This window comes from Dipodomys spectabilis, unplaced genomic scaffold, assembly GCF_019054845.1.
Source record: "Dipodomys spectabilis isolate Male_0828 unplaced genomic scaffold, ASM1905484v1 ptg000234l, whole genome shotgun sequence".
NCBI classification, from domain to species: domain Eukaryota; kingdom Metazoa; phylum Chordata; class Mammalia; order Rodentia; family Heteromyidae; genus Dipodomys; species Dipodomys spectabilis.
In genome coordinates this window covers 781,755-806,363 of record NW_024870911.1, presented here as the reverse complement: position 1 = coordinate 806,363, position 24,609 = coordinate 781,755, and the positions used below count along the sequence as shown (strand labels likewise).

Here is a 24,609-nt window from a genome sequence, read left to right as displayed (position 1 = left end):
CTACAAAATTATAACATCTAGAAGCAAAAGAACAAACAAGTTTGTATTTGCTAACAGCATTCTTGAACAATGTGCTTACAAATATATTTGTGGTTTGAGACTCAGGATAGTACTTTGAGATCAGGTTTAATGATATGTTACCTTTTCCAGGTGAAGGGCTTTCAGAAAGAACTGTTGAGATCATTCTTTCAGTCACTTTGTGCATCCTTTCAATAATCCTTCTTGGAACGGCTATTTTTGCATTTGCAAGGTAAGTTTGCAAGGTAAGATTTATTGTGTACACACTCCCAGAATGCTTTAGGGACATTGTATCAGCTGCAGTACAATCTACACTCAAGAGTAAGAATCAACAACAGTAGCTTAAATAGAAAGCAATTACTTTTATTTGCCTTAATCTGAAAAAAATGATGTATTTATCTTGAACAGTATGTTTTTTTATGTGTACTTGAGGTAATCTAGTCCTAAAACAGGAATGCTGCCATTTGAATGTAAACATTCAATATACAAAATTATTAACTAGAAGAAACAGTTAATTACTTAATGGAGGTAAAAGAGAACTCTAAGAGGTCCTGAAGTAACAATTGCGACAAAGCAGCAACTCTTTTTAGAAAGTGGAGAGAGGACAATGGGGAACTAAGAACTGCAAAATGCTTCCCCCAAGGTTGTCCAGAATGACTACTGTAAGTACATGCAGACCATCCCCCAGAAGTGGGCAAAGAAATATGACTGAGGAAGGGAGGAGGGCTGTATAAAAGGTATTGTCATTATTGAAGGCAAGAATTGGTGGTGGAAGTATCACATTCTTGTTGAGCGGTACCGCAAGTCTGAAGGTGGAATTCATAAATGGAGTTGGGAGAATCTGCACCTGAGGCACTATGAGCTCAGCCAGGTGGGCTGCTGGGCTCCCACTAGGAATGATAGCACAGAATAATACAGAGCTTAGAAAGGCAGTCATTCCTTACCCTATTGCATTGCCGAGTCATTTAGTTACCCAACATTGACCTTACCATTCCGCCATCTGGCAAAGGAGAAATGTTAAAGAAATTTTGCACCTTTACCATAAAGCAACAACATTAATTATGGAGTTGAAGTTGAGTGACTACACAAAAGTGGAAGCTCCCAGGGTTTCTCCACACATGCATGTGTGCATGTCTGCATGCATGCACGCACATGCATGTGCATGTGCCAGTCCCTGGGCATCAATTCAGGACCTCATGGTCTTGCTTGGCTTTCTTGCTCAGAGCTAGTGCTTTACCCGGGCCTCCAGGCCAGTACTTGTGCTGGTTCATTGTAAATGGAGTCACACACTTTTCTGCCTGGGCTGGCTTTGAATCAAGATCTTCTAGGTCTCAGCCTTTTGACATGTTAGGATTACAAACAAGCATGAGCCATTTGGCCTCATTTTGAAACTCTTAATTTGCCATTTTAATGGATAATTTTAAAGTTTCTTGATAAAGACCTTTCTTTATATCACATATTTTTCCCAGATTGATGAGTGAGAGTTAGTATTCTGGTCTCTTTGAGAGATATAAGGTGTAAGATATGGACCTGTTTATATGCGTTCACCATATTGATTTTTCTTCCTCACTATAAAATCAACCTTGTCTTCTTATTTCCTCGCAGACCAACTCATTATGTGGCCTGTAAATAGATCCCATCCACCCTCCCCGCCCCCTAAATCCACCCTATCCATTTCAGCTACAGGGTCTATTCTCACCTGAACATTTCTTAGGCTTTCACACAACTCTGTTTTTGTTCAGTCAGCTGGAAATGTACTTTTTTTCTGCTTCTTATTGGAACATGAAAGCTAAAGAATTCTACTTTATTTCTGTGAAACACGAACAATAGTAATTACATAGCATTCTATAGCTAACCAGATAATGTCTGAGGAGTTGTAATTTGATTACTTTTTTCTTCTTTTCCTTTTTGTATATTTAGAGTAACCCTCTCAACTAAAATGGTAGTATTATTGATGATTAGGAACCTACTTTATGTTGCATATAGCATCAACATCTAAGTCATAATAAAGGTTAAATATTTTTGGCACATATGCCATGGAGAAATATGCATCTAAAGGGCTTAAAATGAAAATATTTTGATTAAATGTTCATATTCATAATTAATTTTAATTTTTGGACTTGTTTTCTGATTATAATGAATTTATATATAGCAATATATCATATATTAATCTATCATAAAAATTTAATAATTCAAAAGACATTGTGGTATCTTTGCAGGCGTTCAAAATTTTTCATACTCAGAAACAATGGACCATGGAGTTTAAGATTGATATTGACAGCACTGTGTTATTTTTACTTTGACATATGTTCTTTTGGTGACAAATCAGTGGGATGGCTAATGAGAGGAAAACCTGGCCAGAGCTTCAGTCTTGTTCTGGCTCTGCATTTTAAATGTGATCATTATATAGGCCTTGATCAAGTAAGTCCCATTAGATTAGCAATTTCAGCCACTTTGTTAGAAGAAGAAAACAATAATAGATTGGATTGCATATAATTAAAACAGAAGTTGAATGGTTATAAATTGTTCGACGCTCCGAGAAGTGATCCCAATAGAGAATTTACTTGACAAAATGTCCTTAATTTTAAAAAAAACAACAACAATCTAATCTATCTTTTGTGTTTTCTTTTGGGACTTAATTGCACTCACTTCAGAATTCGACAGAAGCAGAAAGAAGGTGGTACATACTCTCCTAGGGATGCAGAAATTATTGACACGAAATTCAAGCTGGACCAGCTCATCACTGTGGCAGACCTGGAACTGAAGGACGAGAGATTAACGCGGTGAGCACACTCCTCAGGGTGAACAGTGGTCAGAGGGCCTGGAACCATGACCCTGTCCTGACCTATGCTTGTTGGAAGTGTTTGTGGGGCTCCAATTTACACAGGTCACAGAGATCTTCTTTCAAAGGGTGACCTCCGTCTTCTACACACTTCTCAGTGATGTACAAAGAATCACTTAATCTTCCTAATATTTTGAGTTCAATATGAACCTGAGATTATAGTTTCCAACCAAGACTTTTTTCTGAGACAAATATTTTGTACACTCAACCTTTAATATTTTGTTTAATCATTCACTTTGTATGATAAATTTTTAAAATCAAGTTTTGTATGTGTATTCATATGTTCACCATAAGCTTCATTTAGTTATACTTATTATTGTTATTATTTATATCATTTTGTGTGAGCTTTACCTATAACTCATTATTTTCAGATACAATTCCATAAAAATTACCTAACCTGTCTATAGCAATTTCTTTTTAGATATGGTGCAGAATTTAAAAACCTAATCCAAACTAAAATTTATCCTCAGACATATAGATATGTCACTGAATAGATATCATCAGTATGTATTGGAATTAGTAATGTTTAATTTAAAAACCAATTTAGCAACTTTTTAAAAGCATTCCACATTATTCAAGGTGTTGGTACCTTTTAAAAGATAATTATCAATTTCTTAAGAAAGCTGTCATCAAACTGTCTCTCTTAGCTTTACATTTTTATCCAAAATATTTGATACTTACGTGTTCATGATTATTATAAAGTACTTCCATGTATCTTGTGACATTTTACAAGTTATTACTCTTAAAAACATGACATTAAAAGTTTTGAACATTAAAAGAATCAATCATTTGTAGATGTCACTTATCAAAGTTAGCTATTACCTAAGAGTTTGCAAGTGTATTTTCCTCATATATAATAATCCCTAACGTTTTACTGTACATGGAAGTATATCTTGTAAGCAAAGTCTTCTAGATGCTACAAAATGGTGGTTCAATGTATCACTAAATTGCAAGAGAATTTGGTTTGTGGGGTATGAAAACTGAATTTTTTAACATTTAGAGGTTGATATTTATTTATATTGTAATCATATGTTCCCAACATAAATGTATTGAAAACTTATACATAGGACTGTGTATTATCTAGGACATAGTTTTCTACATAAGAAATGTAAAAGAGACTAATGGATTTTTAGCATGACCAACCAAAGCTAAACCATATCATAGAAACAGAACATTATATGTGCCGGCTATTCCAAGGGTCTTTCTGATAATAAAAGGAAATGTTTTCTTTTTTCCCCATGATCAACCAAATTTCAGTGGTTTCCTTCCAATTTTCGTGACACCCTCCAGAGGTCAGGACACCAGGCCCTTTCTTGTTCACCTGACAGTGTGCAATATATAGCTTCAAGTGTCTTAGTACAATTATTTTGAGCTGTTGGAACAATTTAGTGAAATCTGTCCATACTGACACATCGATATGAATTTCAGGCAGTCCATTACATTTCTAGAGCATTTTCATGTTTTTTTAAAACATCTTTGTTAAGCCCCTCAAGTCCATCCTTAGTAAGTTGATCTTTAGAAAGATAAATGAAACATGATAAAATGAACGTAACAGTCAACATGGGAGGGAAAGTGTTTATTATCAAAGTTATTGTTAGGTGGTAGAAACTATGCGAAGCTTGTGTTTCCATAGCTTGCCTCACCCACCATTTTTGAACATTGAACATAGCTCTTATGAGTAGATTTCCCTTTAGTATTTATATTTTACATTGAGTTTCATGGGCAAGGAGTATATAGCTGACATATTATTGTGTATGTAGTCCAAGGCTGCCTTTTTTGACCTTGACTCACTGTTTATTTCCTACTTGTATATTTAATTATTACATTGTAAAAACAAGCTATAGAAGTAAACTGCCATTTTGAAACTTTTATTTTTGTAAAATAAAAATTAGTATATATTACTTCTAATAACAAAACAAAATATTTATTCTTTTCTTATATTCTAGAAGTCACGAATGTGAAACATACTGCTTATAATACCAATGACAATACTTACATACTTTACTAGATTGAATGCAAAAATTCATTGAACTAATAATAAAAAAGGCACTTAAAATAATAATACAGGCATCTTAACTCCCATGTGGGTAAAGTCACAAATAGATTAGGCAAGACTAAAAATAAAATAACAAAATAATCAGCTCCATGTACATTTGGGGATCTGTCCAGTAGATGTCTACTATTATCATAGTTTATGCTGTACTTGAATATCTACATCCAATCAAAACCAGAGATCAAGAGTAGACTCTACAAGTAAAGAATTGAAGAAATCAAATTAGCTCTTTACATTTTGGAGTAATTTACCATATGTCTTTATTATCTGCAGGAAATGGCTTAGCTAAGCCTTAACTTAACCCTAGTGAACTTTAAGCCTTAGTTAAGGCTTAACACTACTCAACTAATGGATATGTTTTCTATTTGAATCATAGGCATGTAGTGTTTCTTCCAACATGGCAGATTTTTCATGTTAAAGTAAGCATTTGATTTTCCTCAGTTCTGATTGTGTTCACATACCCAAAAGAGAAATGCTATGGAAAGAATATTTAGCCTCTGATTAAATTATTAAAGCATTATGTAAAGTATTATTTAGTTGGCATAAATAAAGCCATATTGCTTAGAACTAAATTCCTTTAAGAATTGAGGCTTTATATTTAAGGAGTTATTTAACTGTTCGATTTGACCTGCACATTTTATTTTTAAGACTGCCTTGAAACTTTGTATTTGTCAAGTCTCATGCTTTAGCTATCGTCTACCATGTTTTATGAAGAGTTTAAAAGTACATTCTCTCCCATGTTCTTTTTCTTCCAAAGTATAAAAGAAATGAAATACCTCTTTAGTACTTCTTAATTCCTTAAGAACATTCAGGGATACGCCAAGATAATGTTATAGTTTTAGTTGGAATGATAATTATCTTTTGCAACAACTGTACATAGTTTATACACAAGTGTAGACAACATGAGTTGCATTGTTTAGAAAGGATATTTGGAGAATTCCCATGCTCACCAAATGAAAAACATGACCCTTGGGATTTATTATCTGATAAACAATACAACAGGGGCCACAACGTAGCCACTGCACCTCTCAGGCTCTTAGTAAACTGAGATAAGAAGGATTTCTAGAACTTGGTGGCTAGATCAGCAGATATGCTACCCAAGAAAGACACAGACCTAAACCTATAAGCTCACAAGACTGACCGACCCTGTGGATTACATTAAAACAAACTGCATTTAACACAGACTACCTCCCAAAATGGTTAGTTATAATAGTGAAAATTAAATACCAAGAGAATTTCCACGAATTAAATATTCATTTCGTAAAATCCTTATTTTTGCATATTTTCATTTTTTTATGTAAGACAGATTTTAGTTATGTTAATAATTTAATCAGAAAAGAAATGGTAAGGCAACATTAATTGATTTATTGAACCAAAATTCACATTTTGCATCAAATTTGATTGTCAAATTTTCTCTCTCAAAATTTTGTACACCACTTCACACTAAAAATTTGGCCTGCTTAGTTGAGTGATATGATCATGCATTAAACTTTCAAGTCCCAGGCCAGCAATCATGAATAAAATACAATTCTCAGCAAAACAAAACAAATGATTGAATGATTTGTAGCAATTAATAATTTAAAGTAGATCCTTTCTTTCTCCAATAAAGGCTCCTTTTTCAATGTCTTGGGAAGTGTGTATTTTTTTATTTAATATATCATTATATCTTCAGGAAGCTTATTATTTAAAATGTTCTTATAAACAAAAATATATTTGACATTTCTATTATTGCCATTTATATTTGTAAAAAAAGACCCCTATCTGCTTACATATATAGAAGTTGCTCAGATACTAATTTTTTGTTTATGAGCAATGACTGAGTTTTAAACACTTCATGGAATGACCTCAATTCTTCCTTTTTTTTTTTTTTTTTTGCTGGATTCTCATATCCTCCCTTTACAAATGGAAAACAAAAAACAAAAATGTCTAAATAATTTAAATAACTGTCCCAGCTATTATTGCTAGCAAGTAGGAGAGAGCTATGATGCTACCCCATGTGTGTGTTATTTGAGATATCAAGATGAACTTGTATTTTCATGTTTATGTTTAACCCTGCAGCATAATAGAGAAGGAGATCATTGTAAATTATTTTAAATAGACAAAGATTCATGGGAAATTATCAAGCTGCATTTCTATACTGAGAAAGATCCTAAAAAATCTAATTAATTTTTAGTGTGTCATGGTTTGGGGAGTAGAAGAGATGGCATTTTAATGTAGGCTGAATTTGCATAAACTGGAAAACACTTAGTAGTTCATTCTTGCTTGGGCTTCAGCAAGAATTCATTACCTTTAAAAACTGTTTGCCATGGGGCTGGGAAGGTGGCTCAGTGGTAGAATGCTTGCCTTGCATGCCTGAGACCCTGGGGTCGATTCCTCAGCACCACATAAGCAAAAAGAAAAAAGCTGGAAGTGGCACTGTGGCTCAAGTGGTAGAGTGCTAGCCTTGAGCTGAAGAGCTGAGGGACAGCGCCCAGGCCCAGAGTTCAGGCCCCAGGACCGGACCCAAAACAACAACAACAACAACAACAAAAAAAAACTGTTTGCCTTTAAATTGTTACCATTCGACAGATTTTGGTCATTACTCTGTCCTAAACTTAAGCTATCTAAACAAGCAATGGTAAACATAACATATGTGATCTAAAATAGAAGAAATAATTGTGAGTAGAATGAAGTTTAAGATGTTTAATGATCAAAAATAATGCAGTGTGTTTGTGTACTCAACAAATAATGAATCTTTACTTTCAGATACTCTTCATTTTTCTTTAGACGCAAGGAGATTTTTGTCATCCAGTAAGTTATGTCGTAATGAAGACTTCTGCTGTGACTATTTTAATCTTATCAAGTGGTGTGCTCTGCAGTTTAAAATACACAACATTGAGTATTTCATTGCTCAATATGCTATTTTTACAAGCCCCCCTAAAATGCTTTCTACTGAAAAATAAATGCTTTCTACTTATATGACTCTATAAGGCTGCATGCTGTTGAAATGATAAAGTTGATAAAAATGCACATTGACTCATGATGTGCATGTTCTGAGATGTGCTGTGTTTTCATGTTGTGGTAGCTTTAACATAAATTAAGTTTGCCTATATTTCCTTCCAGACTTCTTATTTTTTTATTATTATGATATAAAAGCTGAAGTCTCCCTCTGAGTGGAGCCTGGATTCCTACATCATATATGCACATTTCTTCTACTGTAGATAATATACTGCAAAAACCAAGACATTGATATTTAATGTTTTCTGTTCTCTGACTCTCTGGTTGCTATAGAGTAGCATATTTTACAGAACTTTTGTTTCTGTCTTGATCGATGAGTAGCTAATTATGCATGCCTTCAGGAAATACCAGATTTATTGCCCCAGACATAATAAAGTTCTTTGTGAAAAGGATATGAATGGAGACAGAGAATAAAAATTCATTTGATTTCAGAATTACAAATCTACTAAAGTCAGTCTCCATAAGCCATAAGGCCAGGTAGGACCAATACTGCTAATGTTCTACTTTACCATGAATGTGTGATCACAAAAAGAGAAATCCAGCCCTATTTCTATTCTAAGCACACTTAGCCTTCTGAAATTATACCACTTCTGATTTACTGTCAGAAGTAATGCAGGTATGTGAAAACATGTTTTCTTCAGATGTTTGAGCGAGGGCTCAAAATTTGTCAAAATAAGTAGTTTATTTCTCACTACGAGCTCCTACCTTGACAGAGCTGAACTTAGTAGTGTAAGTTAATCAGAGCCTTTTAAAACACATCCATGTTAGTTAATGTGGTTCTGATCATCTTCCTAGTTTAATTTTCAGAGGTTGCCTTCCAAGATCTTTCAGAGAAACTCCATGGTCTACCCTGGCTTGTGCGGGAACATATTTATGTGTGGTACTTTCTGTCTCCTCATTAAGTCTTGCATGGAAATCCTTGTCCACCTCTTCTCCTAGAGGTCAGCAATCTTTTATCTCTATCCATTGCTTTTCCTTAAAATAGTTATGTCCCTGATTTTAACTTAGAATACATGGTTGGTGAATAAGGTATGTATCAAGAATTTGTTCTCATCCCTGCTACCATGCTGAAGTTCTGTAATAAGGAAAACTCAGCCTGTACCAGATTGGGAACTTCACCTCAGCCTGTTCACATCAGCAGAATGCTGAATTTCTATCAGCAGCTAAAAGGCTATTTTACCTGTTCAAATGAAAGCAATCCCAACTCGCTATCTATCAATGCCAGACACTCTTCTAAACATTGAAAATACTGATAGGGAAAAGGAAGGAACATTGACTCCAAAGAGCTGCCCTTTGAAACTGCTGATGCTCCTTTAAAAAACTGATGATGCAGATATGAGAAAACATTGAAAAAGCTCTAAAGTTGGATGCTGGTGGATCCCTGCTGTAATCTAGTTACTCAGGAGGCTGAGATCTGAGGATTGTGGTTCAAAGCCAGACTGGGCAGGAAAGTCTATGGGACTCTAACTTCCAATTAACCACCAAAAAATCAGAAGTAGAGCTGTGGCTCAAAGTGGTAGAGCACTAGTTTTGAGTGAAAAGAGCTCAGGGACAGTTCCCAGGTCCTGCGTTCAAGCCCCACAACTGACAAAAAAGAAAAAAAAAACACTTGGTATCATTTACTAAATGATTGTCTTTCTCATCAAACAATGAATTACTCAGTGATTCAATTGGTATGTTTCTCTTATGAACCATGTTTTAGAGTCAGCTGTATTTGCTTAGGATATTTTTTATTCATATTAAGGACTACAGAAAAATTACTGGAGAATTGGCAAAAGAATGAGGAAGGACCTGAAAAGACATTATTTAATACTTAAAGAGAACAAGAAATAAAAATTTTCTCTAAAAATATCAGAGGAGATGCTTTTGATAAATAAAATACCATGTTAGTAGCAGATGTATACTTCTGAGTAGTGACTGGATGGGATAAACTAAAAACATGAATTAAAAATTTTGCAAAACATAAAAATACTATTACTATATTAATATTAATAATATATTTGATCAGTATACATGGTGTTAAATATTTTTATAACAAGACAATACATTTTAGGTTCTTTATTTTTGACTCAACTGATGAAATTGAAAAAGTTCTTAATATAGTGTCCTATGCCCTTGGCAAATCTGATTTAAGCTGCTCATCTATAGCTTATCATCTATGGGTTTCTATTAGGAATATAGTTTAATTCCCTATAGATTCCAACTAATTGACCTGAGGGAAAGCTGAGTCTCTGTGACAATATGGTCTTCAATCAGCACTGCCAACATAAATAAATGTTCCACTCCGGATCCATCTAGAGTAATCTGAGTGAAATTTAAGTTTTTGATAGACTTTAAAGAAATGAGCTGAGATGTAAAATAATATCCTTTCCAACAAAAAAGTATAAGATTTAAGACGCTAAGATTGATGTAATAAAAACGTTTACCCTTTATATTGGAAAGTGGTGTGTAATCTTACTAAAATCTGGATATGTTCCAAATTGCTTTATCCACTAAAGAACTGAGTGCAATTGAACAGTAACCCTCCTACCATAAGTGAAGAGAATACAGTCTCAGTCTGGAAATGTTTTCCATTTAATAACTTTTTTAAAAAAGTTTTTAAAATATTAAGGAAAAGAAATGTCCTGAGTTTGAGTGACTCTTCAGACCACTTGTTTGAAAATAGTAATCTCTCTGGAATATATTTCTGTGAGTTTTTTTTTTCTTGTCAAATGAAACTTTCCCACTTTTCTTTTTCTTTTGCTAGGACTAGGCTTTGAACTTAGGACTTTGCACTTGCTAAGGCAGCCACTTTACCACTTAAGCCACATCCCCAGATCTTTTAGCTTTTTTTATTTTTCTCAATTTTTTGCCTAGGGTGGCCTGCACTATGATCTTCCTATTTTTGCTTCTCTTGTAGCTGCATTGACAAGTTGGTTCTATTATGACAAGTTTTTATCCTGTTCAGATGGCAGATCTGAACTTTTTTACCAGTCCCTAGGCTGGTCTAGAACTGTGATGCTCCCAACCTCAATTATGCTCTGGACTAGCTAGGATTAGAAGCTTGAGAAACTATATGCTTATCAAACTAAACTTTCCAACAAGAAATTTAATTATCTCATCAGTGATAAATCAATATATTGTTCTCATAATATGTCCCATCTTTTCTAACTACAAAATTTCTAAATTAATACTGTTTTCCATTAAAAATGAGTTTAAAATGATAAAGAAAAACAAAACTGAAGATATGGAAGATGCTTAAAGGGCAAGTATATGAATACAACAGGAAGCTAAGAATCAGAATGAAGTGTACACTAAAGGCAACAATGAGAGGGAAGAATTAAATAAACAGTTTAATCAATGTATGCCAAAATATCTTCTCCATATGAGTTGCCTAGATAAGTATTTCAAGATTTCAATTTATACATAGCTGTAGCATGAGCGGACACTGAATATTATACAAAAATTATATTTTAGGCTATTACTAATTGTTCCTAATGTTACATACACAGAAATATGAAGAACAGATTACATAAAGCACGGAAAAGCACATAAAGCTCAAACAAAGCCCACTTCTTTGTTGTTTTGGCTTTTGTGAGATAGGGTTTCACTCTGAAGCCAATGCTGGCCTCAAACACAGGAGCCTCCTGCCTTGGCCTCCAGAGTGCTGTATTTACCACACAGTGCTGTGTCACCTCTTCTGGTTGGTGTGATATTTACTTATTTATTTTTTATTAATAATAGGTAAGAACAATTTAATTGCTCACACCTTTAACTTTTTACTAAAGTGCTTGGCACTTGTTACCTTCTTATATTAGGTGGGACAACAGGGGCTTGATTTAGATTCTTAAAGTGGCTAGTTAATGATTTGAATTTTGACCTTGTGAAAATGATGGCCCTTAATTGGAAAAAAATTTCATTCTATTTTGATACTATCTCACAATGACTAGAGGACTGATAGATTTGTTTCTGTGTTCCTTGGTCTGCATTGACGGGCATTCTTACATGTAAAATTGATCGGTTGTGTGCCACTCTGAATAAGGGAAAGGAGGCAGATGAAAGAAGCAGTGTTAATCCCGCTCCAGCTGTCGAGTGCATAGGAGCCGGAATGTCTGCACGCTAGTACATGTGCCGAAGTAGCCATAGCACAAGGGATTAGGTGACTTGTCTTTCAATTTTTGATTGCACAGAAAGAAAATAAATTAAGTTGTACAATAAAGTCCACGGGGAGTTAGCGTTTGACTCAGACAGTAAGAAGGAAGTAGAATTTGGTTTGGTACCACAGTGAGGGGGAAGGAGACAATAGACTATGTGAGACAGAAACACGGTGTGAGAGCCAAGGTAGAGTCGGACGCTTGGTTTGGCTGGAAAAGTTCCATAGGATTATATAAAAACTGGATGACTATAGTCATTGTAGTTTCTCTGGGACTTTGCACTGAGCACTAGTAAACTTGGATTAGAACTCCTGACAGTTCTAACCACTCTTTATGTGGAACCTCTGATGAGGAAAGATACAACAGGGACTGTTTTCCTTTCCTTAGTTCAAGTATTCTTATTGAATTGTCCATCCTACCATTTCTACAGCTATCTAGCTAGCATGAGATTCTTTGCTGCCCTTTTAGAATCACCATAGGATATTGTGGGACACTCTTAAGTTCATCCACCAAACTCTATTTAGTCTCTGCAACTTTATCTCTGTTGCCATAGTTAATAATGGTATTCTTTCTGAGCTGGCACCCTGAAAGACTAGGAAACAACTCTTGCTTGGACACACCCATCTAACACTAAAAGTCCTATCATTCAATTCACTTGTCAAGGTAATGCCTGCTTAAGCATCATTACAATCATCACCACACACACACACACACACACACACACACACACACACACACAGAGGAGTTTCTCTTATCATGAAGTATACTTACTTTTAAATCATGTTTTCTTCATTGAACTTGCCTCTGTGTGGTCATTTTCACATATACATTATGCCACATTGTTCAATCCAATGATTTTCTTGCATTCATCCAAAAGAACATCTTCCTGAAAATATTTTTCACTTAAAAATATAGGAAAACATTCCCTAATGATATTTTAAATGTAAACCTTTGAAAAGGCTGTTTCATTCATCACGTTTCCTTGTTTTATGCCTCGTACTTTTTGCCGTGTTAATTTGTTGTGCATGATGTTTTATTAGCAGGCTGTTCATCTCTAAGTTTGTGTGTGTTGCACAATCTTTGTAACTGTTCAATTATCTCTTTCTTTACAGTAGAAATAATTTGGTCAATCACTGTCACAAAAATATGTCTAAGCGAAGTGATGATGGCTCATGCCTGTAATCCTAGCTACTTAGAAGGCTGAGATCTGAGGATGATGGCTTGAAGCCAACCAGTGCAAGAAATTCCATGAAACTCTTACATTTCTAATTAAATACAAGGAAAAACTGGAGGTGGTGCTGTGGCTCAAGAGGTAGAATGCTAGCTTTGAGCAAAGCAGCTTAGGCATAGCACCAAGGCCCTGAGTTCAAGTTCCAGTATTGGCATACACACACACACACACACACACACACACACACATAACTGAAGTGATTATGATTTGTCATGTTTACAGATTGGTCCAACTAATTAAATACTACTTTGGTCATAGAATGCTGTTTTTCACAGACTGATTCTCTCATGTTTACCATGTTCTTTAGGTAAAATGTTTTTAACTCAACATTAGTTCTTCTAAGCCATCCTTTCTGAGACTATATTAAAAAAGTGACCTGACTTAAATTCAGTCTCAGGTGTTTAACAAGGTATTAGTGACTCTTCTAACTGAAGAAAGAGGTACAATATTTGAAGCCAAGTAATACAATTTCAAAAAATACAAAATAAAACCTAAAATAGTAAGCATATGCTAGTTAAAGGAATATAATATGTTATGTATTACTGATTCATTATAATTTTCTGATTTTAATCTAGTTTCAGAATGAGCTGTATTTCCAACTCACAATGCATTTAACACAATCTCTGTTGCAGGTTGCTTAGTTATAGAAAATCCATCAAGTAAGTTTGTGAACTATTTTTTTCTTTTTTGAATATCAACTGTAGCTTCACTGACTCGGTGATTCTTAATGTGTGGTTCCCTTTTGTGTGTGTGTGTGTGTTTGTTGGAAAAACCTCTAAGCTGGATATAAATCATAAAAGCATGACTAATTGCATGGTAACTAGAGAAATGCTTTCTCTCTCTCTGGGGTGAAGCCTGCATGTCTGTATTTTAGCTTGGGAAGTAATACGGGGATATTTAAACTCCATGGGGTTTAAAAACCATGTCATTATAAGAATGAGGTCACTGCAATATTTTATATCTTTAAAACCTTGTACTGTATAAAATGTTTTCTGGATGACAAAGAGGCATTATGTGCTTTAGGATTCAGTGATAACTTTATGCCTTTAAGTTTACTTGAAAAGCTTTTTTCATTAGAATGTTAGATCCTTAATTTAAACTCAATTAAAAAAAACTGGAGGAATTTGGTACCATGAACACAAAGAAACTTAGAGAGAAAAAGTGAACTTGGTCAGCATGACACAATAACTTTTTTTAAAAAATCATATGGTTAGATTTTGAAATGTCTCTTGTTTTTTAAATGTTAGTGGAGCCAGTGCTCAGTCTCAAGCGAAAGAGTTGAATCTAACATGGTTTTATTTTATACCTTCCTTTACTTGGAGACCAATAAGCAAGAAGTCCTTCCTGCAACATGTCGAAGAGCTGTGCACAAACAACAACCTAAAGTTTCAAGAAGAATTTTCGGTATGTTGCCAGCAGTTGTCACAACATTGCAAGACCTCCAGTCCTTTCATGTGTCACATTTCATGTCCATTTTAAGCAGGCAAGGCCATGAAGGACTCCGGCCTTGATAATCAATACCCAATTACCAGGTTGATTGTTTGGATAGTAATGTTACACTTGGAGGCCTCCAGTGCAACCTGATCAGAATTATTCACCTACTGTGTCAGAGAAAGGTGCTCTTCTTCAGACCTCCCAGCAATGGCAGGCCAGCCCCTGCGCTCTCCACTCTCTCATCTGAAACAATGCAGTCTAGACTGATGTGTTTGTTTTTATCTGTATGCAAGTGTTAGGTCATGCTACCAAGGTAGCTTTATATTTATATGATCATGTTACACTTAGACACGAACTGATTTTATTTTCTATTTCACTGTAAGAACAACTTATATAGTGATACAGTCAACATAATGAATAATTCTTTGTGTATTCCAATAGCACAAAAGATTGTGAGAACAAATTTAGATATTTCCCCAAATTATAAATATATGATTTCTAACACTATGATTTTTAAGGAGGAGTAACAAGCCTTTATATAAGGCCTATTTGTAACTTATTATGAAGTAAAGGTTTAATTACATTGTAGAAATATATACAGCAGAATTTGTCACCTCAAAATTATTTAAAAAGCTGGAATAATTTTATTTTTTAACATGATCACTACACATCTATAAAATTAAGGCTATTTAAAACCACTACTAAGTAGATATTAGATTTACAAGCTGTTCTGAGACTTGTAAGTATCTTTCCTAAGTTAGATGATTATAGTATAAAAAATTATAATATAAAAATATTTCCAAATGGGACCAGGATCTTTTTTCCTATTTTTTTCATGAACTTCTTAGTATGTGAATTAAAGAATGAAACAAAGAATCAATTGGTTTGAATAATTCAGGATTATAATATTTCAGTCTCTCAGAGAATAATAACAAAAGTATGAGATTAATGGCATTTCCTGCAGCTTTTTGGATATGCTTCTTAAGTAACATTGGTCTGGACTTAGCAAAATCAATGTAACCATAAAATTTTTCTTAGGGTTTATACAGAGAGAACTTTCAATTTTTCAGGAGCAAAAAGTGTAACTTCACCAGAATAAGAGCGAGTATAATTACATTATGTATGACTGAGTAGGTGAAAAGTTTTATTAGCAATAACATTTTCACATGTTGAGAAAGTTTCATACTTAACCTTTTAGAAACTACATGTTTTATTTAGAAAATTGTGTTTATCTTAATGCTTTATTGTTTTAAATCAGATTTCTATGGTGTAATAAGCAAATAGAAATCAGATGCATATATTGATAAACATTTTAACTAAGGTCATATTTATTTCCATTAAATATTTATACACTCCTACCATATAGCAGGCATTCTGTTTGGCACATTGGTGTATGTTGGTTTAGCTCTTACCAGTTAAGTGGATTGGACAAATTACTTAAACCCAGTTACTTCCTTTTTTGTAATATGGCAATATTCAGTGAACTGTGAATACTAAAATGATTGAACATTCACTGTACTACAAACAATCACTAACACAAGTATTAGCTAGTATAATGGATTGTTCCTACTACAAAGAAACCCATAGTATAGTCAGAAAGGCAGACATGTATTTTAAGATGAAAAATACACTGTTCATGATCGTGGTATGCATAAAGAAAGTGTTGAACAACTCTGAACATCAGTCAGGACTTCATATACATGATTAAGTTTTAGAGGAATTGTAGCTTGGGAAGAAATCAAGAAAAATTAAGGACAATTGAGAGAGGAAATTAATGCAGGAGCATAAAAGCAATGCAGTTACCCATCTGTGAGACCACTGAAGGAAATTAAAGCATGAAGAAGAGCTATGTGCCCTAACGAGAATGAGACCAGTATAACGTTACTATCCAGCCAGCCTGGTGACTGAGTGTTGTCTATCAATACCAGACTCACTAAAATCTATAAATGGAAAAATCTATGAAAAATTATTACAAAATGTTAGTACCTTTTCAGTGGATTTCCAAGACATTTCCTTTTGCATTCTTTACTCTGAAAGCCAGTTTCACAAACTTCTCCTCAGTTGGGTAATAAATTATTTTCTATGATTCTGATGGATGGCAACACTTAGAAATCAGATGTCTACGCTCTCCCTTTCTCCTAACACATACTTGTAGGCAAACAACTGTCTACATTTTCCCTTTGAAGAAAAATGAGACAAGAAGGATATTGAATTAAAGAGATAACTTAGAACAATGTCAAAAAAGTATGGAAAGGTCTTGGTGCTGGTGGCTCATGACTGTAATCCTAGCTTTTCAGGAAGCTGAGATCTGAGATTCATGTTTCAGACCCAGCCTGGGCAGGAAAGTTGGTGAGACTCAGCTTTAATTAACCACCAAAAAGCTGGAAGTGGAGCTGTTGTTCAAGTGGCAGAGCTCTAGCTTCTAGCGAAAAAGATCAGGGACAGCACCCAGGCTCTGAATTCAGTACACACACTCACACGCACACACACACACACACACACACACACACACACAACTGGATAAGCACATGTTAACATTTTTAAAGAAATTTGGCAATTTTAGACTTCTAAAATGGAAAACTATAAATCTCATGAATGTAAGTCATCATCTCAACAAAAGAGTAAACATGTTTTCTGGCACCAGCTTTCTTAAAGATGCTTACAAGGAACAAGGTAGAGAGATAATGTCATGATTTTTTTCCCGCAATGTCAATAATAGGTCTTCTCTTCCCTTCTATGTTTGATTGTTCTTAATTGCACCTTGGCATTCCACAATCAATTTCAGGAGGCCTACTGAGTACAGGAATTGACCTTTGCATCTTCTTGAACTGACCAATGTTGCACCAATTAACAGGCATGAAATCACACTGCCCAAGGAGGAAAAACAAAAAATAAATCACTGAACTTTCTTCCCACTAAGTAGACAATAAAATATTAAATAATAGGCAGTGCATACCTGGTGAGACCATGTGGAAAAAAATATGACCAGGGTCATGAGCATGAATACCACATCTTAGAACTTCCTGAAGGACAAAGAAATTATAGAAGACAATAGCACAACAGGCCAACATCATTTGAAATATTAAGTGTAGATATCTAGATAAATTTATTACCATTTATTTGACATTTTACTCACAGTTATGATAAGTGCTTTCAGCTAAAAACAAAAAGGGATGTGGGTAAGAGTACAGAACACAGAGTTCGAGCACTTTGGCTACTATGCACAAGCTCCTGTACTCAATCCCCAGCATCAAAAGCATAAAATGACAAGTCATAAAAATTTGAGTACTCATTAACTGAGTTATGTAACGGTTACCCCTCAGTACATCACCTTTACAATATAAATATTTAAAAGATTTTTAAATATTTACAAATGTTTTCGAATTTTTTAATTTATTTCTAATGTTGATAAACTGTGATGACTTTATTTCCCAGGAATTACCAAAATTCCTTCAGGACCTTTCTTCCACTGACGCTGATCTCCCTTGGAATAGAGCAAAAAACCGCTTTCCAAACATAAAACCATGTATGTATACTTGCTATTCATAGTTAAACTATGAAGTGTTTTACATATCCACCATTTTACCTTTTCGGTTTTCTTAAATGTTTCATGGCCTGAGTTGGAAATAAATAGGGATACAGATTGAGATGAGATGTACAAGATGCTATGTGGAAAAATGAACTTTACAATTTAGGCGGGCAGGGGGCGGTGGTTGTGTAGCTGAGGAGGTGGGAGGGAAGGGATGGTAGGGGAAAAGCAAAGGAGGAGGCAACAATGCTGGATAAGAAATGTACTCATTACCTTGCTCATGTAACTGTAACCCCTCTGTACAGTATTTTCACAATAAAAAACTTAATTAAAAAAACAAAAAAAGTTTCATGGCATGTTAATTAAATTATAACAATACATTTCATTAATGACTTTGAAACTGCATTTCATTTGAATTGTTGCTATTTATTAAAGTTTATTTATATGCATTTTAGCTTGTTCACACAAGATTCCCTCATTCAGGTGCAAGGTTTAATGGTTTCTTAGCTCTGTAATTTTAACCCATGTAAGGAGCCTGTTTAACATCTTCCTACAAGCCTACTCTCAAATTAAAAGAGAAAATTGACATTTAACTTTATGCATTAGTTTCCCTCAAGACCATGAACTCTTATGGAACATAAAAAATGCAGTGTAAAATGCTAGTTGAAGGTCAGAGCTAATGTGTGCTTACCAGAATTGATTTTACAAAGCAGTCACAACCATATCATAGTACAATTTCATTTTTTAAAAAAGTATGAATTGCTTTAAGAATTAGTGAGGGTATGAAGGCGAAATTGTGATATTCCTGCCAGTAACATTTTTGATATTTTGCTTTTGAACAGCTTTTTCTATTGCATTCAATTATCGCTCTCAATATATTTTATATTAAGAAATAAAAATGATATTTTGATGTTCTGAAACCCTATTTCAGACTTCATAGTTTTTGACTATTCTTAATTTTTAAATTAGCATACACATTTTTCCAAACATTTTCAGAAGTATACTTGAGTAATTTCTATACTTCTTGAAAATTGAACTTTTCTCTCTAGAAAGACATAGACATGGAAAAAGATATGATCACAACTTATAAAATCATTAAGGATTTAGGTAGAAGGGTATTCTAAAACTAGAGGATAAATTACATACAAAAACCAAATTTAGAGACATGTGACTTAGGAGGTTGCAATCTAATGCAACCTGTGAATGCCTACGAATGCTAAGGGGCTGAAAACACGAATGGCTTTCAGTACCTCATATCTTCTTGACGACAAAAGGAAACACAAGCAAATGACTTAATGAACATGGTGACAAAATTTTGCTATAGAAATTTCTACATAGAAATAATAAATAGATATATTAGTAATATATCAAAACCTTTTTCAACCTACCCTTTTGTTCTCCCTTTCAGAGAATGCACTTGCTTTAGATGCATCAGTTCAAATAGGAATCCTTATTTTTATTATGTTCTCTCACTAAAATTTCTTCTAGGCTATTTGCATCATCATTACTAAGCAACATTCTGTGAAAATACATTCTACAATCTGACTGAAGGGCAGTTACCATGGACTAAATTGTATTGTTTCTGATTATGCCTGAATTAATTACTAATATGTCAACATATAGAAGGAATGGGGGAATCTAAAATGTGTAAAACTTTAGAACTTAGATTTTTTCTCTCTCTTTCTTTTTTTATTGTGAAAATACTGTACAGAGGGGTTACAATTACATGAGCAAGGTAATGAGCACATTTCTTTTTTTTATATTAATCCATTTATTTATTTATTTATTTACTGTGAAAAAACCACACACAGGAGTTACAATTACATGGGCAAGACAATGAGTACATTTCTTATCAAGCATTGTTGCCTCCTCTTTGTTTCCCCTTCCCATTCCTTCCCTTCTCCTCACCCTCCACCTCCCATCCTCCCCCCACGCACAGTTGTAAAGTTTTTCAACATAATGTCTTGTACATCTCATTGTTGCAATGGGTCCACCTGTATCCCTATTTAAACAATTTGTTTTTTCCCTTCCCCTGCACAAATTATACCAACATCAAATACAGTAAAAACAGGGGTTATACCATGGGGGAGTGACATACAAAGCAACAAAGAAATCATCTTATAAATATGTTAGAAACAATGGCAAGAAAGAAAAACCATTTGAGTCCTTATCTTGGGGTTAATTTTGCCTAACATCAATTTATCTGACCGTTTCTGCTTGTCTCAGACATATACTAGTTATTACAAATAAAGGAAACCATTGTTAAGTATGACATTAATAAAATGGGAAAGTAAACTGGTCTAAAATTACACTACAATACTAGAGAAATCTAAGGTATGATGAAAGTAGTATTTTGAATAAGAGGAAGAAGGATGGAAAGTTAAAAATATCAAGACTATTGTTTCAAATAAATAATAAGTGTTTTAAATAATAAAAGATATATTTTTACCCTGTTCCTTAAAAATATAAATCATAATAGATGAAAGATTTGATTACTTAACCTATTTCAGTAGAAGTGATGAATGAATTTGTTAAAAGTGAAAATATTTGAGATGAACAACTTTTATGAATTATTTACAATCCAAAAACCATGATAAAATAATGAAAACTTTAATTATCACATGACATAATTTTATGAAAGGATAAAGTTAAAGACAGATTATAAAGTATAAAAATAATACCTATGACAAAAGGCTGCATAGTTGTTCAGCATAAGGATATATTTCTATTTTTAAAAACAGAAAAATGAGCAAATACAAAATTATTTAATAAAATAGGTATCTGAAATGACCAGTAGACATAGGCAAAGAAGCTCAATTTCCCCCATTGAAGGAAATTAAATAAATGTTGTGAGATATAATTTTGTATTTATTAAATCAACATAAACCCAACTGTTTATACTTAGGTTAGTGAAAGTAGCAAAACAGAATTGTTTAAACCCTCACTCAGAGTAGGAGCTGACAAAACTAGGAACTTGGCAGTATCTTTCAAGATTTGAAAGGTGCATATGTTTTTGTTTACTCCCAGTGACATATTCCACAAATGAACTTCTACTTACATGAAAAAGTTCAAGTAGGTTTGTTCAGCATTTTATAATAACAAACAAGATTAATTTAAATCATGACAAATAGTTAAATAAGTATGCTATACTTAATGAAAATAATGTTTGTCTTTTTTAAAATAATGAGCTAGGAAAATTATGCCTATTCGCGAAGATTAGAAAGATATTTGTAGTTAGTTTTCTAAAGAATGTGTACAAAAATTCTGGATATATATCTACATTTATCTCTGGGTAGCAGAAATATGAGAAAATATAATTTCTTTAATTTTATACTCATATATAAACTTGGAATGTAATACAAACTCATATTATTTTTATAGTATAAAGGTGGTAGAAATTTAAAAGACCAGTTAGTGTGGATTCTTTGTTTTTTTCCTAGACAATAATAACCGCGTGAAGCTTACAGCTGATGCAAGTATTCCAGGATCAGATTACATTAATGCCAGCTATGTTTCTGTAAGTTACTATTTTTAAGTTTTCTACTTATTTATTTTCTTTGGCCATACTGGGATTTGAACTCAGGGTCTTGTTTTGCTAGACAATTGCTCTAAAATCAGAGCCATGCCACCAGCCTTTTTTGCTTTCATTATTTTTTAAAATGGGGTTTTCCTTTTTCCATGGGCCAGCCAAACAGTGATCTCCTATTTAACCTTCCTGTGTAGCTTACAATTATCTGAAGATCAATTCTTGAACTTACTGTATCTTTCTTCACTGGATTTCTTGGAGATCTCATCTATTCTAATGACATTAAGTAAGATCAGTATGCTGATTTGCTTTCAATTTCTGAACTTTGAACTTCTTCCTACATTCCAAACAGGCATGTCTAATTGTCTTCATGGCATTTCCACTTCCATCTCTATTAGTGGTTTCAATATGATATAATCCCAGCATAAATTTGTTTCATATAAATTCCTGATTTTCCTTACAATATGATTATCCTAAAGACTTCCTCATCTTCCTTTGAAATCATGACTGAGTTCATCTGTTTATCCATCTTTTGATACCTACTCTCAAAGAAATCTTTATCATACTTTAGACTTAAGGCTAATGATACATTTTGGAAATTTGAGTATCTATTATTTAACATAAAATATATTTTAAAATATAAGATCATTTTACAACTAGAGTATTTTTAGGTATTGATCAAAACCATAAAATTACTATATTGAACATTGGTGGCTCATACCTGTAATTCTAGTTACTCAGGAGTCAGAGATCTGAATATAGCAGTTTGAAGCCATCCTGTTAAGAATGTCTGTGAGACTTTCATCTCCAATTAACCAGCAAAAAGCCAGAAATGGAGCTGAGGCTCAAGTAGTAGAATACTAGCCTGGAACACAAAATCTCAAGGACACTGCCCAAGCCCTGAATTCAAACCCCAGGACTAGCTAACACACACACACACACACACACACACACACACACACACACACACACACTGTATATCAATATAATCTACTAATGCTGTACATGTAATTATATCCTTCTAGGGCTACCTATGTCCCAATGAATTTATTGCCACTCAAGGCCCATTGCCAGGAACAGTTGGAGATTTTTGGAGAATGGTGTGGGAAACCAGAGCAAAGACATTAGTGATGTTAACGCAGTGTTTTGAAAAAGGACGGGTAAGTGACATGAAAATCCTTTCACAAAATGTGACTTTATAATTATATTAATATATATTTCAACATACATGCATATAACATATAATATATATTTCAGCTCATACTACAAGCCCTCAGTAATGTCTATAAAATAGCTATCCATAAAGCTGTTTTAACGTTGTAGCAATAATTGTCATGAAAATCAATACAACAATAATGCATGTTGTGATTTTTCTCCAAATACAGATCAGATGCCATCAGTACTGGCCGGAGGACAACAAACCTGTTACTGTCTTTGGTGATATAGTAATCACAAAACTCATGGAAGATATCCAGATAGACTGGACCATCAGGGATTTGAAAATTGAAAGGGTATAAAAAAGAAAGAGGAAAAAGGAAATGATATGTAATGTGAATGATCTAAATATCCAAAGTAAAATTAATTTCTATGACTATCCCTTGCAAGTATACCCATATATTCAGCAGTTGTATTCTGAACATTTTTAATTGACTATCTTTGTCACTGTTTAATTCTAAATCACATAACTTACATATCAGCATCAAACTCTTAGATTGAAAAAAAAGCAGGAAAAGAAAAAAAAGAACAGTAAACTATATGACTTAGGTGTGTTTTGTTTAATGAAGAAACTGGATTATTTTATTTCCAAGTCACTCATCTCTGAGTTTTAAATTTTTGATGTTCTTTTTATTTAAGAGATAGAATAGAAGAGACCTATTTATATAAATGTCTCAGAGAAAACAGTCTATATTTTTGATATATTAGACACTTAAAACCTAATATTTTATATTTTATTAATTTAAATTTTAGGTCCGCATCATTTCAAAATCAACTATTCTGTTATATCATGTTATACGAGTGTTAATACTCTATTTGAAGATCTATTTGCAAAGTTTTTTTTGCTATCACTCATAAGGGAAATAAATTCATTTTACTCTAATAATAAAAATCTTATAAAAATAAGAAAACAAAATTTGTTCTGTTAGGCAAATGGTCATTTTCCTATCACAAATCAAGGGCTAGCACAGCATTGGTCTTCCTAGAAGTTCTTAAATAACTTTATTACGAATTAATCTCACTTTGCCTAGCATGGGGACTTCATGACTGTTCGGCAGTGTAACTTCACTGGTTGGCCTGAGCATGGAGTTCCTGAAAATAGTACCCCTCTAATTCACTTTGTGAAGCTGGTTAGAGCAAGCAGAGCACATGATACCACACCAATGATCGTTCATTGCAGGTAAGAAAGACAGGTTTAAAACCCACTAAAGGCTAGAAATGAACCTGAAACTCAATAAGGTCTTTTAAAATTAAATATATATATTTTATTGTAAAGATACTGTACAGAGGGCTTACAGTTACATGAGTAAGATAATGAGTACATTTCCTGTCAAGCATTGTTACCCCCTCCTTTTTTTCCCCCAAGGTATAACCCCTGTTTTCACTGTATTTGATTCTGGTGCCCTGCATCTTGTATATACATTTTTCTAATTCAGGGAGGAAACAAAATGCTGAAATAAGGATACAGGTTGACCCATTGTTATCAATAAGGTCTTAATGTTACCATGATACCAAGTTGCATTTTCTTATAGATTACTAATACTCATTTCAGCATCATTTTGCTTTGTCTAAATCACAGTCTTAGTGCCATCAAAAAATTTACAAAATCAAAGAAAATCTAAGTCCAGATA

The 24,609-nt window shown here is 33.7% G+C and overlaps 1 protein-coding gene across 1 annotated transcript in view; it reads left to right on the top strand.

Annotated features, from left to right (window-relative positions):
• The window catches only part of Ptprq (protein tyrosine phosphatase receptor type Q), a 170,224-nt gene that overhangs the window by 140,119 nt on the left and 5,496 nt on the right, over positions 1–24,609 (top strand). The window contains exons 35-43 of the mRNA XM_042698841.1: positions 151–250; positions 2,673–2,801; positions 13,907–13,933; positions 14,597–14,678; positions 18,144–18,234; positions 21,678–21,754; positions 22,789–22,923; positions 23,149–23,274; positions 24,010–24,158. Of these exons, the coding sequence (XP_042554775.1) occupies positions 151–250; positions 2,673–2,801; positions 13,907–13,933; positions 14,597–14,678; positions 18,144–18,234; positions 21,678–21,754; positions 22,789–22,923; positions 23,149–23,274; positions 24,010–24,158 (916 nt within the window). The remainder of the gene's footprint in view (positions 1–150; positions 251–2,672; positions 2,802–13,906; positions 13,934–14,596; positions 14,679–18,143; positions 18,235–21,677; positions 21,755–22,788; positions 22,924–23,148; positions 23,275–24,009; positions 24,159–24,609) is intronic.